The 15,812-nt window shown below is 43.0% G+C and overlaps 2 protein-coding genes across 2 annotated transcripts in view; one reads left to right on the forward strand and one right to left on the reverse strand.

Moving 5' to 3' along the window:
- The first annotated feature begins 728 nt into the window (after positions 1–728).
- Positions 729–11,469, forward strand: ankrd22 (ankyrin repeat domain 22). The gene is made up of 6 exons (XM_063893280.1): positions 729–817; positions 1,609–1,800; positions 1,890–1,997; positions 3,786–3,863; positions 10,886–10,984; positions 11,098–11,469. Exons 1-6 carry the CDS (start codon positions 797–799, stop codon positions 11,173–11,175), a joined length of 576 nt encoding a protein of 191 aa, XP_063749350.1. The 5' UTR covers positions 729–796; the 3' UTR covers positions 11,176–11,469.
- The window catches only part of lipf (lipase, gastric), a 5,138-nt gene continuing 793 nt past the window's right edge, over positions 11,468–15,812 (reverse strand). The window contains exons 2-11 of the mRNA XM_063893278.1: positions 14,766–14,906; positions 14,351–14,462; positions 14,005–14,203; positions 13,794–13,903; positions 13,472–13,608; positions 13,093–13,239; positions 12,917–12,988; positions 12,735–12,803; positions 12,370–12,480; positions 11,468–12,245 (exon numbers count right to left, since the gene is read on the reverse strand). Of these exons, the coding sequence (XP_063749348.1) occupies positions 12,120–12,245; positions 12,370–12,480; positions 12,735–12,803; positions 12,917–12,988; positions 13,093–13,239; positions 13,472–13,608; positions 13,794–13,903; positions 14,005–14,203; positions 14,351–14,462; positions 14,766–14,906 (1,224 nt within the window). The 3' untranslated portion in view covers positions 11,468–12,119. The remainder of the gene's footprint in view (positions 12,246–12,369; positions 12,481–12,734; positions 12,804–12,916; positions 12,989–13,092; positions 13,240–13,471; positions 13,609–13,793; positions 13,904–14,004; positions 14,204–14,350; positions 14,463–14,765; positions 14,907–15,812) is intronic.

Consider the following 15,812-nt stretch of genomic DNA (forward strand, 5'->3'; position numbering starts at 1 on the left):
AAGAAAAAAAAGAATTTTTTAAAAATTTTTAAAAAAAAAAAGGGTAAAAAATTTTAAAAACCCGGGTTTTTTTTGAAACCCCCATTTAAAAGGGGGGAAAAAAAAATTAAAAAAAAAAAAAAAAAAAAAAAACAAAAAAAAAAAAATTTTAAAAAAAAAAAATTTTTTATTTTAAAAAAAAAGCGATTAAAATTATAAAAATTTAATATAAAAAAAAAATAAAAAATATTTTAAACTTAAAAAATGTTAAAAGAATTTTATCTCGGGATTTTTTTAAAAAAATGAATAATACAAAACTAAAATCTTTTTATTTTTCTGATGAAACGTCTCCATCTGCTGGACCCTGATTTATTATAAATCACAAATACAGATGTAATTAAAGAAACACAATATACTGAAATAAATACACAAGAAATGTAGCATATAATTAATCTATATTAAGTGTAATTTTATAAAACTGAAACAAGTACAGATCATATTTAGGGCAAAAGTTAAAACATGTAGTGCTCAGATTTATTATATAAGATCTAAATTAAATGCTAAAAATGACCACAATCAAAATCTATTTAAAAAAAGAATTCACTGGTAGTTATTTTATATAGTATTTACTGCATACATTGTTTATGTAAGATGTTTTTTTAATAAAATACATTTCAATATAAAATCAATATTTAGTCAAATGTATATTTAGTGAACAAGAGGAAGAGAGCTCCTTCTCGCTTCCTCTGGGGTTTTATTTTGAAATGCTGGACCGGAAGTGTGTGTTGTCTTTGAGTTAACACCAGGTGAGTTCAGCATGGGGCTGGTTTATTCTCAGGTAAGAAAACAAACTTTAATCCGATTTTATTACTTGATTTATCACCGTGTTTTATCGTAGGTAACATCCGGTCAGTGAAGACGTTCAGCCGACAGGTGAGACCGTTTACCTGGTGACGCCATCAGTCAAAAACTGACCCCCCCCCCCCCCCACACACACACACACACACACACACACACATTATATAAAATACAGTGAAAACAGAGAATAATATTGTGAATTATTTTTGCAAGAGGCTGGCCTCATGTGGTGCTGATGTTAGGGTTAGATCTTTTCTCGTTTCTTTGGTAGAACAGACACAATATACACTGACAGACTGAAAACAGCTCTCCGGTGCAAGTATCATAGTGTTTATAGCGAATGCTAGTTTTGCAAGTGTGTGTGTGTGTGTGTATATATGTTTGTTCCCAGTTATAGAACAGAACTGGTCTAACTGGTTTATTCAATGTGTTTGAAGACTGATAATGTGTGTGTGCGCACGCGTGCGTGTGTGTGTGTGTCTCTCTCTCTACATGCAAAGTGTGTGTAGATAATGTGGCGCCATGAACACACTTCATGCGCACTCAGTAAATACCCTCCTGACTGACACACAGCAGCTGCAGTTCCTCTGATGGCCAGGGAAGCTCATAGAGCGCCAGCCGGACACCTGGCTCCTCACTGATTGGTTAGCCCTCCGGCATTGCTTCGAGATGTCCCTTCCCCTAGCCTGTCATAAACAATGTGTTGGAGCGCTAGCCAATAGGAGCGCGAGTGTTACATAGTGATGTCATATTTATATTGTCCCTCTTCAGCCGGCGTGCCGCTGGGCGTCCTCCGGAGACGTGCAGCGTCTGTACACCGTCCTCAGAGAAGACCCCGCCCAGCTCAACGTCCAGGAACCAATCAGCGGAGACACGCCCCTCATCGCCGCCTGCCGCCGTGGCAACCTTAGGGTCGTCCAGTATCTGCTCGACAACGGGGCGGACGCCCAGCTGACCAATCAGGTGAGTCCGGCTGACGATGAGTAGCCACAATCATGACTTTATGATGAGATGGAAACTAAAGTGTGTTTGTGTGTGTGTGTGTGTCTCAGAAACAGAGGACGTGTCTTCACTACGTCTCGAAGAGGACTTTCTCGATGGTGGATTATCTCCTCATCGCCATTCTGATGCCCATTCTGCTGCTGGGATACTTCCTCCTGGTACTCACAGATTTACACACATATTGTATATATATATATATATATATATATATATACATGATATATATATATATATATATATATATATATCATGTATATATATATATCATGTATATATATACATGATATGATATGTACAGTGGGGAGAACAAGTATTTGATACACTGCCGATCTTGCAGGTTTTCCCACTTACAGAGCATGCAGAGGTCTGTCATTTGTATCATAGGTACTCTTCAACTGTGAGAGACGGAATCCAGAAAATCACATCGTATGATTTTTAAATAATTCATTTGCATTTTATTGCTGACAGAAGTATTTGATCACCTACCAACCAGTAAGAATTCCAGCTCTCACAGACCTGTTAGTGTTTCTTTCAGAAGCCCTCCTGTTCTCCACTCATTACCTGTATTAACTGCACCTGTTTGAACTCCTTACCTGTATAAAAGACACCTGTCCACACACTCAATCAAACAGACTCCCACCTCTCCACAATGGCCAAGTCCAGAGAGCTGTGTAAGGACATCAGGGATACAAATGTAGACCTGCACAAGGCTGGGATGGGCTACAGGACAGTAGGCAAGCAGCTCGGTGAGAAGGCAACAACTGTTGGTGCAGTTATTAGAAAATGGAAGAAGTTCAAGATGACGGTCAATCTCCCTCGGTCTGGGGCTCCATGCAAGATCTCACCTCGTGGGGCATCAATGATCATGAGGAAGGTGAGGGATCAGCCCAGAACTACACGGCAGGACCTGGTCAATGACCTGAAGAGAGCTGGGACCACAGTCTCAAAGAAAGCCATCAGTAACACACTACGCCGTCATGGATTAAAATCCTGCAGCGCACGCAAGGTCCCCCTGCTCAAGCCAGCGCATGTCCTGGCCCGTCTGAAGTTTGCCAATGACTATCTGGATGATCCAGAGGAGGAATGGGAGAAGGTCATGTGGTCTGATGAGACAAAAATAGAGCTTTTTGGTCTAAACTCCACTCGCCGTGTTTGGAGGAAGAACACGGATGAGTACAACCCCAAGAACACCATCCCACCCGTGAAGCATGGAGGTGGACACATCATTCTTTGGGGATGCTTTTCTGCAAAGGGGACAGGACGACTGCAGCGTATTGAGGGGAGGATGGATGGGGCCATGTATCGCGAGATCTTGGCCAACAACCTCCTTCCCTCAGTGAGAGAATTGAAGATGGGTCGTGGCTGGGTCTTCCAGCATGACAACGACCCGAAACACACAGCCAGGGCAACTAAGGAGTGGCTCCGTAAGAAGCATCTCAAGGTCCTGGAGTGGCCTAACCAGTCTCCAGACCTGAACCCAATAGAAAATCTTTGGAGGGAGCTGAAAGTCCGTATTGCCCAGAGACAGCCCCGGAACCTGAAGGATCTGGAGAAGATCTGGATGGAGGAGTGAGCCAAAATCCCTGCTGCAGTTTGAGCAAACCTGGTCAAGAACTACAGGAAACGTCTGCTCTCTGTGATTGCAAACAAAGGTTTCTGTACCGATATTAAGTTCTGCTTTTCTGATGTATCAAATACTTCTGTCATCAATGAAATGCTAATTAATTATTTAAAAATCATACGATGTGATTTCCTGGATTTCTGTTTTAGATTCCGTCTCTCACAGCTGAAGAGTACCTATGATACAAATGACAGACCTCTGCATGCTTTGTAAGTGGGAGAACCTGCAAAACCGGCAGTGTATCAAATACTTGCTCTCCCCACTGTACATGTCATCTATATATATATATATATAAATATCCAAATAAATATACGTGTGTGTGTAGTTACAGAAGCAGAGGCGGAGTGTGTCTCTGATGGAGGCGGCGCTGAGCAGCGATGTGAACATCGATGCTGTCGACTACGTGAGTGTGCATTTGAAAACGTGCTAACGTACGTAGCGATCCTGCTAACGTACTTTTACATTTGTGTGTTTTTGAGCTACATGACGTCGAAACAGATTTAGCCTCGTGCTAACCTTTGTGTTTACTTACAGGTTGAGCTCACTCATTGAGGTTAATGGTCACAACCTTTTTGTTTTTTATTTACAGCCACTAAATGCATAAAATACCTTTTGCTAACTGAAGAGGCTAACGTTAGCATGTTGCTATCTGAAGAGCTAAACGTTCAGTTCTGTTGGTGTATCTGAACTGAACCTTGATAAATTATGTTTAATAGTGATTTTATATAAATAACAACAAACTGAAGTGATGTAAATAGCATCAGTTAGCTTAGCATCATGAGATATTCCCCTCTGTGTGAATATTAAGACCTCATACTAACACAGAAATAACTCAAAGGTTTTCCTGTCTGTACGTGCTGTTAGCTCCTGATGCTACAAATGCTAGCTGAGTTTTCAGAGAGAGAGAGAGGACTGAATGTTCAATCTGAGTAGCTCCTCATTTTACTTCACTTTGGATCTGCTCTCTCTCTCCTCTCTAACTCGCCCTGCTCTCTCTCCTCTCTAACTCGCCCTGCTCTCTCTCTCTCTCCTCTCTAACTCGCCCTGTTCTCTCTCCTCTCTAACTCACCCTGTTCTGTCCCCTCTCTAACTCGCCCTGCTCTCTCTCCTCTCTCCTCTCTAACTCGCCCTGTTCTCTCCCCTCTCTAACTCGCCCTGCTCTCTCTCCTCTCTAACTCGCCCTGCTTCTCTCTCTCTCTCCTCTCTAACTCGCCCTGTTCTCTCTCCTCTCTAACTCGCCCTGTTCTCTCCCCTCTCTAACTCGCCCTGCTCTCTCTCCTCTCTCCTCTCTAACTCGCCCTGTTCTCTCCCCTCTCTAACTCGCCCTGCTCTCTCTCCTCTCTCCTCTCTAAATCGCCCTGTTCTCTCTCTCTCTCCTCTCTAACTCGCCCTCTTCTCTCTCCTCTCTAACTCGCCCTGCTCTCTCCTCTCTAACTCGCCCTGTTCTCTCTCCTCTGTAACTCGCCCTGTTCGCACTCCTCTCTAACTCGCCCTGTTCTCTCTCCTCTGTAACTCGCCCTGTTCTCTCTCCTCTGTAACTCGCCCTGTTCGCACTCCTTTTAACTCGCCCTGTTCTCTCTCCTCTGTAACTCGCCCTGTTCGCTCTCCTCTCTGACTCGCCCTGCTCTCTCTCCTCTCTCCTCTGTAACTCGCCCTGTTCGCTCTCCTCTCTGACTCGCCCTGCTGTCTCTCCTCTCTAACTCGCCCTGTTCGCACTCCTCTCTAACTCGCCCTGTTCTCTCTCCTCTGTAACTCGCCCTGTTCGCTCTCCTCTCTGACTCGCCCTGTTCTCTCTCCTCTCTAACTCGCCCTGTTCTCTCTCCTCTCTAACTCGCCCTCTTCTCTCTCCTCTCTAACTCGCCCTGTTCTCTCTCCTCTCTCCTCTGTAACTCGCCCTGTTCTCTCTCCTCTCTAACTCGCCCTGTTCTCTCTCCTCTCTAACTTGCCCTCTTCTCTCTCTTCTCTAACTCGCCCTCTTCTCTCTCCTCTCTAACTCGCCCTGTTCTCTCTCCTCTCTCCTCTGTAACTCGCCCTGTTCGCACTCCTCTCTAACTCGCCCTGTTCTCTCTCCTCTGTAACTCGCCCTGTTCTCTCTCCTCTGTAACTCGCCCTGTTCTCTCTCCTCTAACTCGCCCTGTTCGCTCTCCTCTCTGACTCGCCCTGCTGTCTCTCCTCTCTAACTCGCCCTGTTCGCTCTCCTCTCTGACTCGCCCTGTTCTCTCTCCTCTCTCCTCTCTGACTCGCCCTGCTGTCTCTCCTCTCTCCTCTCTAACTCGCCCTGTTCTCTCTCCTCTCTAACTCGCCCTGTTCTCTCCCCTCTCTAACTCGCCCTGCTCTCTCTCCTCTCTCCTCTCTAAATCGCCCTGTTCTCTCTCCTCTCTAACTCGCCCTGTTCTCTCTCCTCTCTCCTCTCTAACTCGCCCTGCTGTCTCTCCTCTCTCCTCTCTAACTCGCCCTGTTCTCTCTCCCTCTGTAACTCGCCCTGTTCGCTCTCCTCTCTAACTCGCCCTGCTGTCTCTCACTCTCTCTCTCTAACTCGCCCTGTTCTCTCTCCTCTCTCCTCTCTAACTCGCCCTGTTCTCTCTCCTCCTCTCTAACTCGCCCTGCTGTCTCTCCTCTCCTCTCTAACTCGCCCTGTTCTCTCTCCTCTGTAACTCGCCCTGTTCGCTCTCCTCTCTAACTCGCCCTGCTGTCTCTCTCTCTCCCTCTCTAACTCGCCCTGCTGTCTCTCCTCTCTCCTCTCTAACTCGCCCTGTTCTCTCTCCTCTCTAACTCGCCCTGCTCTCTCTCCTCTCTCCTCTCTAACTCGCCCTGTTCTCTCTCCTCTCTAACTCGCCCTGCTCTCTCTCTCTCCTCTCTAACTCGCCCTGTTCTCTCTCCTCTCTAACTCACCCTGTTCTCTCTCCTCTCTAACTCGCCCTGCTTCTCTTCCCCTCTCTAACTCGCCCTGCTCTCTCTCTCTCCTCTCTAACTCGCCCTGTTCTCTCTCCTCTCTAACTCGCCCTGTCTCTCTCCTCTCTCCTCTCTAACTCGCCCTGCTCTCTCTCCTCTCTCCTCTCTAACTCGCCCTGTTCTCTCTCCTCTCCTCTCTAACTCGCCCTGCTCTCTCTCCTCTCTCCTCTCTAACTCGCCCTGTCTCTCTCTCCTCTCTAACTCGCCCTGTCTCTCTCTCTCCTCTCTAACTCGCCCTGCTCTCTCTCCTCTCTAACTCGCCCTGTTCTCTCTCCTCTCTAACAATCGCCCTGTTCTCTCTCCTCTCTAACTCGCCCTGTTCTCTCTCCTCTCTAACTCGCCCTGTTCTCTCTCCTCTCTCCTCTCTAACTCGCCCTGTTCTCTCTCCTTCTCTCCTCTCTAACTCGCCCTGTTCTCTCTCCTCTGTAACTCGCCCTGTTCTCTCTCCTCTCTAACTCGCCCTGTTCTCTCTCCTCTGTAACTCGCCCTGTTCTCTCTCCTCTCTAACTCGCCCTGTTCTCTCTCCTCTGTAACTCGCCCTGTTCGCTCTCCTCTCTAACTCGCCCTGCTGTCTCTCCTCTCTCCCCTCTCTAACTCGCCCTGTTCTCTCTCCTCTCTCCTCTCTAACTCGCCCTGTTCTCTCCCCTCTCTAACTCGCCCTGCTCTCTCTCCTCTCTCCTCTCTAACTCGCCCTGTTCTCTCTCCTCTCTAACTCGCCCTGCTCTCTCTCTCTCTCCTCTCTAACTCGCCCTGTTCTCTCTCCTCTCTAACTCACCCTGTTCTCTCTCCTCTCTCCTCTCTAACTCGCCCTGTTCTCTCCCCTCTCTAACTCGCCCTGCCTCTCTCTCCTCTCCTCTCTAACTCGCCCTGTTCTCTCTCCTCTTAACTCGCCCTGTTCTCTCTCCTCCAATTCCCCGTTTCTCTTTCTCCCTCTCCCCCTCTAATCCCCCTTTCCCCCTCCTCCCCTTAACCCGCCCTGTCCTCTCCTCTCCCTCTTAACTCCCCTTTCTCTCCCCCTCCCCCTTTAACCGCCCTGCTCTCTCTCTCCTCTCTAACTCGCCCGTTCTCTCTCCTCTTTAAATTCCCCGTTTCTCTCTCCTCTTAACTCGCCCCGTCTTTCCTCTCTAACTCGCCCTGTTCTCTCTCCTCTGAACTCGCCCCGTTTTCTCTCCTCTCTCCCTTAACCGCCCTTTTCTCCTCCTTCCTCCTCTCTAACTCGCCCGTTCTCTCTCCTCTGTAACTCCCCGTCTCTCTCCTCTCTAAAATCGCCCTGTTCCCTCTCCTCTGTAACTCGCCCGTTTTCTCCCCTTAACTCCCCTGTTTTCTCCCTTCTCCCTCTTAACCGCCCTGTTTCTCTCTTTCCCCTCTCCCTTTAACTCGCCCGTTTTTCTCCCTCTCTAACTCCCCTGTTTTCCCCTCTCCTCTCCCCCTCTAACCCCCCTTTCCTCTCCTCTTTCCCCTGTTCTCTCTCCTCTTAACTCGCCCTGTTCTCTCTCCCTCTACCCGCCCGTTTTCTCCCTCTGTAACTCGCCCTGTTCCTCTCCCTCTAACTCGCCCCCGTTCTCTCTCCTCTGTAAACCCCCCCTGTTCTCTCTCCTCTCTCCCTGTAACTCCCCTGTTTTCCCCCCTCTCCTCTCTCCCCCTTAACCGCCCTGTTCTCTCTCCTCTAACTCGCCGTTCTCTCCCTCTCTCCCCCCCTCCCCTGTTTCTTCCCTTTTAAATCGCCCTGTTCTCTCTCCTCTTTTAAATCGCCCTGTTTTCTCTCCCTTAACTCGCCCTGCTCTCCCTCCTTTCCCGCCCGTTCTCTCTCCCTCTAACTCGCCTGTTCCTCCCCCTCTTAACTCGCCCTTTTCTCCTCCCCCTAACCCCCTGTTCTCTCTCCTCTCTCCTGCTCACTCAAAATCGAAACGTTTTTCCTGAAAAAAAGGGGCTCGTTTTCTCTCTTTTTTTCCAACTCCCTGTCCCAACGTGTTTCTTTTTAATTTGTTTTCTTCTCATGTATTTTATCTTTTTTTTCTTCAAAAAAGTTTTTTCTTATTTCCCCCTTTTTTTTTAAACGTTCTTTTCTACTTTTCCCCCTTTTTTCCTCTTTTATTTTTATTTATTTTTTTATTTTCGTTTTCTTTCTAATTTTGTTTTCTTTTTTTCGTATTTTGTGTTTTTTTTTACGTTTTTTTTTCTATTTCGTATTTAGTTTTTTTTTTTACAGTTTTTTTTTAATTTCGTTCTTTTCTAAGTGTTTCTTTTCTAATTTTGGTTTTTTTCTTTTAATGTGTTCTTTTCTTTAATGTGTTCTTTTCTAATGTTTCTTTTCTAATTTGTGTTCTTTCTTTTATGTGTTTTTCTTTTATGTGTTCTTTTTACGCTTTTCTTTTAATGTTTTTTTTCGTAAAAGGTTTTTCTTTAATTTTCTTTTCGTAAGTGTTCTTTCTTTAAAGTTTCTTTTCGAATTTTTTTTTTCTAATTTTTTTTTTAACGTTTTTTTTTTAATTTTCCTTTTAATGTTTTTCTTTTACTTTTAATGTGTTCTTTTCCAAATTTTTGTGTTCTTTTCATTTTATGTGTTTTTAATTCTAAATGTGTTTTTCGTAATTTGTGTTCTTTTACCCCCCCTTTTCTTTAATGGGTTCTTCTTTATGTGTTTTTTCAATTTTTTTGTTCCTTTTCGTAATGGTTCTATTTACGTTCTTTTCGTAATTTTGGGTTCTTTCTAAATTTGTTTCTTTCTGTAATGTGTTTCTTTTACGCTTTTCAAATTTAAAGTGTTCTTTTAAAATTTCCCCTTTTCAAAATTTAATGTGTTCTTTCATTTTATGTGTTTTTTTCGTTTAATTGTTCTTTTACGTTTTTTCTTTTATGTGTTTTTTTTCAGAAAGTGTTTTTTCTAATTTTTTTGTTTTTTTTCTTTTAATTCAGTTTTAATGTGTTTTTTTACGTTTTTTTTACGTTTTATTTTTTATTTATTTCTTTTATGTTTCTTTTCTAATTTGGTTTTTTTACCGTTTTTTTTTCTTTTTTGATTTCCGTTTTTAGTGTTTTTTTTAAAAGGGTTTTATTTACAATTTGGGTTTTCTTTTTAACTATTTTTGTTCTTTTCGTTTTATGTGTTCTTTTCTTAATTTTTTCTATTTACGTTTTTTCTTTATGGTTTTTTTACAGATTTATTTTTTTTACCCTTTTTTTCTAAATGTGATTTTTTTAACAGTTTATTTTAGATTTTGGGGGAAATACAGTTTTTTTTACCCGTAAAAGTGCCCAAATTTACGTTTTAAAGGTTCTATTTTTAAATATTATGTGTTTTTTTCATATTTAAAAGTTTTTTTACATATTTTTTTTATTTACATTTATTTTTTATTTACTTTATTTCCAAAAAATTTTTTCTATTTACAGTATTTATGTGTTCTATTTACAGTTTTATTTACAGTATTTATGTGTTTTATTACAGTATTTATGTGTTTTATTTACAGTTTTATTTACAGTAATTTATGTGTTTTATTTACAGTTTTATTTACAGTATTTATGTGTTTTATTTACAGTTTTATTTACAGTATTTATGTGTTTTATTTACAGTTTTATTTACAGTATTTATGTGTTTTATTTACAGTTTTATTTACAGTATTTATGTGTTTATTTACAGTATTTATGTGTTCTATTTACTGTATTTATGTGTTTATTTACAGGTATTTATGTGTTTTATTTACAGTTTTATTTACAGTATTTATGTGTTTTATTTACAGTATTTATGTGTTCTATTTACAGTATTTATGTGTTTATTTACAGTATTTATGTGTTCTATTTACAGTATTTATGTGTTCTATTTACAGTATTTATGTGTTTTATTTACAGTTTTATTTACAGTATTTATGTGTTTCTATTTACAGTATTTATGTGTTCTATTTACAGTTTTATTTACAGTATTTATGTGTTTTATTTACAGTATTTATGTGTTTTATTTACAGTTTTATTTACAGTATTTATGTGTTTTATTTACAGTTTTATTTACAGTATTTATGTGTTTTATTTACAGTTTTATTTACAGTAATTTATGTGTTTTATTTACAGTTTTATTTACAGTATTTATGTGTTTTATTTACAGTTTTATTTACAGTATTTATGTGTTTATTTACAGTATTTATGTGTTTATTTACAGTATTTATGTGTTCTATTTACAGTATTTATGTGTTTATTTACAGTATTTATGTGTTTATTTACAGTTTTATTTACAGTATTTATGTGTTTATTTACAGTATTTATGTGTTTATTTACAGTATTTATGTGTTCTATTTACAGTATTTATGTGTTTATTTACAGTATTTATGTGTTTTATTTACAGTATTTATGTGTTCTATTTACAGTATTTATGTGTTCTATTTACAGTATTTATGTGTTCTATTTACAGTATTTATGTGTTTATTTACAGTATTTATGTGTTTTATTTACAGTTTTATTTACAGTATTTATGTGTTTTTGCAGAAGGGGAACACCGCCCTGCATTACGTCTGTCTGAGGAAGAGTCAGGTCCTGGTCCCTCTGCTGCTGGAGAGAAACGCTGACACCAACATCCAAAACAAGGTAGCTACCTGAACGCACCAAGGCACAAATCACTCAGTCCTCCTCCTCCTCCTCCTCCTCCTCCTCCTCCTCCTCCTCCTCCTCCTCCATGTTTGTTTCTCCTCCTCCTACAGGACGGAGAGACAGCGCTGGACGTCGCCACCAGACTAAAGTTCAAGAAGATCGTGATGATGCTGAAGAAGGAGCGCTAACAAGTCTCGTCTTAGACATTACAAACTGATTCTGGAAAACAAACACGTATTTTCTGACAGATTTACTCACTAACTTTAAGGAGATAAAACATCTAGAGTTTATAAAACGCCTCCCCGGGTTTGTCTTCATTAGCAGCCAATCTTATCTGTAAATGAAGACTAGTTAAAGGTAATCATTTTCAATATAAAACCTAAACATTAAAAGCATTTAATGCTTAAGTCTGTTTGTAGATAAGATGTAGCATACAGATCAATCTATACATCTCAAATTTCAAATAAAACATGTAAAGAGTTTGTTGTTGTTGTTATTTATTTTCATTCAGGTTAAACACATTAAAATATGATGGAAATTATAAAAAAGGTAAAGGTGTAGCCCCTCCCACCACACGGCTCCTGATTGGATGCTGTGGTTCCTCTTGATTGACAGCAGGATTTTCACAATAAGAGTCGTGTAAAGTACATGTTAAAGAAACACATCTCTGGTTTAAAACACGGAGGGGTTCAAACAGAAGAGGCAGCACTCAGAATTAAACAATAAGATAACAACATGTGACTTCCTGCCGGTCAGAGAGCAGTTATAAGACGCTTTAAAGCGGTATGATGCTTTCTGAGCAGCAGGTAACAGTACAGGTGTTCAAACAGGTGACAGCATGCCAACAGCAAGCTAACGTGCTAATCAGCAGTAAACATAAGACCCAGTGCCGGCCGATACTTCTACCTTTCAGTGAAAAGTAAAAGCACTAATACTGCATGTTAAAAAACTTTGGTACGAATAAAAATCCTAAATTGAAAATCTTAATTAAAAGTATAATAAAGACATTTTGTTAAAAGTACAAAAGATTTATGGACACTTTCCTCATTGAAACCTGCTGGTTTAAAGTGCAGAGGTCCCCAGACTGCACTGCAGATGTGGACTCCCCCTCACACACTCACAGTGGCGCCCTCTAGTGGAGCTCCTGCTGCAGCAGCTTCAGGATGGATGGGAACATCTGCTCCGGAGCGTCCAGACCCCAGATGAAGTCCAGGTGATCCCAGTGTTCGATGTGCTTATGGAAGACCAGGTTGGACACCTGCAGGACGAGGATGTTGTTTTAATTAATGAATGTTTAATATTGAAATCCTGAAAGAGATGCTGCTCTGTATTTTAATTGGTTGTTTGATTTGAAGTATATAATGATGATGAGAGACCCTGACCTGAGTGAGGAGGATGGCCACGTCTTTGGGGTCCGCCAGCGTATCGTGTCCCCCTGAAAACAGCGCGGTGGGAACCTTCATGTCCTGGACGTTGTACTGAGGGGGAGTGGACTGAGGACGGATGGACAGAGAGTCCACAGAGACAGGAAGTGTGAGTGTTTTGTTGTTTTGTCTTTCCAGTATACTCAACATTACAGAAATACTAAGTCTGATGCAATGTGATGCTTGCTAGCAGCTCATGTGATAATAGCTTGCTAGCAGTTTTTGACCTCATCTGATCGTCAGTGTTTTGCAACTAACTTCACAAAGACGGCTGAATTTTAAACTCTGAGAAGGATTCATGGTGTAGTGGGGCAAAGTCTCACCTGGTTGTAGTGTTTCATGTTTCCTGCAGATCCAAAGTCGAAGGCCATCAGCTTCCCTTGATGAACCGCCTGAAATCAACAAGGTGTTTACGGTCCTGGTGAAGCATGATGTTTATCAGGGTCCCCACACGTACATGAAGGCGTGTGTGTGTGTGTGTGTGTGTGTGTGTGTGTTTGGTTACCTGGCCCCAGTGGACCATGTTCATGACTGACGTCCCGGCAGGACAGTGTTCAGTGTAGACTGGAGTCCGAGACTGGAAACAAAACACAGGTAGTTTAAATTGATAACCCCTCCTCCGCTCTGTGGTTGTTTTATTTTTAGCTTAATTAATAAACGGTGTTTGTTGTTTGTACGCACCATGTTGAGGTTCTTCTCGTCAAAGCCGCACAGGACGAAGAAGAGGTTTCCACACAGCTCGCTGAGAGGCTGCTCAGCACACACGTGTTCTGCAAACCACTCGATCAGGTGACTCTGAGGCAGGAAGTCCCGCCTACCAAACAGGTCCTGGGGACAGGAAATCAATCAACTAATTAACATCCTCACTGAGGAATTATACAACTGATAGCGTGTCAACAATCCTGTGATATTAAGTCATCAGCAGTTCTCGAGTAATTCGCTTTTTTTAATCTGTGATGTTAGCTTCTTTAGCATGTTATCTTATAGTAGCTTTATTAGCACATCGTATGATGGTAACTCATTAGCATCTGGTTAGCATCGGTTAGCATCTGGTTCGTACCCAAATGAGGAAGTCAGGCATGACGGAGAGCTTGGTCATCGGGCTGGAGGTGAAGGAGACGGTCGCTACGGGAGCTAACCCGAAAAACATCTTGATCTTACTGGCCAGCTCCGGCAGCGCCGAGAACGCTATGAATGCTGGGAAATCAGAGACAGAGAGGCGAAGTCAGGATTGGAACCTTGTTAAGCACCTTAAAGATAGTAATAAACAAGTGTGTGTGTGTGTGTGTGTGTGTGTGTGTGTGTGTGTGTGTGTGTGTGTGTGTGTGTGTGTGTGTGTGTGTGTGTGTGTGTGTGTGTGTGTGTGTGTGTGTGTGTGTTACCGATGGTGGTTCCCTGAGAGTGTCCGATGTAGTAGATCTGCTCCTGACCTGTCACCTTCAGGATGTGGTTCACCATGGCAGGGAGATCCTTCAGAGCCATCTCATCATAACTACACACACACACACACACACACACACACACACAGTTTACATTTCAGAATAAAGCGCTTACTGTCTGTTAGAATGAGTTACTATAATAACCGGTCAGTACCTGAACCTCCAGAAGTCCTCGCTCTCCGGGCTCAGTGTTCGGTGTTTTCTGGACCAGGTGTTTCCTCGGCTGTTTCCGATCCAGACATCGTAGCCGGCGTCGGCGAGGACATATCCGAGGCTGGAGTTCGGGAGGTTCGTGATCCAATTACTGCCAGCGGCCAGCAGGCCGTGCTGCAGGAACACCGCGGGGCCCCCCCCTGCCCCCCAAGGAATACTCTATATACACTGCCTTGTGTGTGTGTGTGTGTGTGTGTGTGTGTGTGTGTGTGTGTGTGTGTGTGTGTGTGTGTGTGTGTGTGTGTGTGTGTGTGTGTGTGTGTGTGTGTGTGTGTGTGTGTGTGTACCTGTGGTGTGTTTGCGGCCTGCTGGGATTCTGTTGACGGTCAGGATGTACCCGTCCTCCGTCTGAACCTCGTGCTCCTCTGCAGGATAACCCCAGTACCTGATGATCTCAGACTGACACACACACACACACACACACACACACACACACACACACACACACACACACACACACACACACACACACACTTGAGATAAGACTCATCATTTCCTTTGTATCTGATCTACAGCATCAGGAGCCTGTGAAGCGGAGCTGAGGGCTATGTTTACCCTGAGTGCTGACTGACAGGTTGAGTGAGGGTTAAACTTGTGAATCATTACTTTTCTTTCTCAGTGAGAGCAGAGTTTAACTGCTCACCTTTTATTTAGAAAATCTAAAGGTAAAAACATATATTTTTTAACTTCCTGTTTACTCACGATGTTCATGTGCACTTCAGGGTCCAGCGCGGGCTGTGGTTCATCAGAGCGCCGCTGCATATCATGAAGTCTGTGAGGAGATGGTCCGCTGTGCACGAGACCGGAGAGCACCAACACACACGCCAACACAAACAGCATCATCTGACACACACACACACACACACACACACACACACACACACACACACACACACACACACACGCACACAGGAGGAGACAAAGGTCAGTCTGACTCTCTGGAGGAACTCTCTGGATTTGAGCCTCTGCAGAACCGTTGACATGCACTAACTCCTACAGAGGGGGATGAGCAGCTCCTCCTGCTCCTCCCCGTCAGATATCAAATATATTTATAGCAGGCTCTGGTCCGGAGGTCACTGAGGGGAACCAGATGATCCGGACTCTGCCCGGCTGATATCAGGCGCTGTGTTTGCTCACTGCGTCTCTCGGCAACTCCTCGTTTCACTCGGCTCCTGAACTTTGACTTCTTTAACTCCAGACACCTCAAATAAAGTGCTGAGTTCCTCTAACTGGACCTAGGGTTTCTGCTGACACGTTCAGAGAGACTACCCCCCCCCCCCTCACCTGTTATAGCCATCATATTAAGAGCATGTTGGGCTGAGGCGTGATGCATTCAGGGTCAGGGGAACTTCTTGATGTGTTTCTCCTCTGAATGACTTCATTATCCTGCTCTGATCTGCTCTGAAGCAGAAATAATGAAGTTTGAATCTGAGACAGGTTTACTGAGGCTGAGAGGCAGAGAGGAGCCCCAGGGGGCTTGGGGGGCAGCAGGGTTACTTCAGTAAAAGTATAAAGTAGCATCAAATAGAAATACTGGACTAAAGTATAAGTACCTCAAAAAACACTTACGTTCCACCACTGGAGAGGATGCATTCAAAGGCAGCATGTGGAAACCTTTCTGCTGACTTTGTTGTTTTAATATATATTGACTTTAAAGGTGCAGCGTGTTTTCATCATGTCCTGTGCAGGGAACACACTATTCTGTTCCTTCTGCTCTTCCTGCCTGTTTTCTTGTTTTAAGGCTGTTTG

The sequence above is a fragment of the Eleginops maclovinus genome, chromosome 10 (genome assembly GCF_036324505.1).
Source record: "Eleginops maclovinus isolate JMC-PN-2008 ecotype Puerto Natales chromosome 10, JC_Emac_rtc_rv5, whole genome shotgun sequence".
Lineage (NCBI taxonomy): Eukaryota > Metazoa > Chordata > Actinopteri > Perciformes > Eleginopidae > Eleginops > Eleginops maclovinus.

Bases quoted from the DNA above. Each gene is read 5' to 3' on its own strand.
- ankrd22 (XM_063893280.1), top strand. From the start codon at position 797: ATGGGGCTGGTTTATTCTCAG. The intron at 1,998-3,785 runs GTACTCACAGAT...GTGTGTGTGTAG, and splicing joins TGCTGGGATACTTCCTCCTG to TTACAGAAGCAGAGGCGGAG. The intron at 3,864-10,885 runs GTGAGTGTGCAT...GTGTTTTTGCAG, and splicing joins ACATCGATGCTGTCGACTAC to AAGGGGAACACCGCCCTGCA.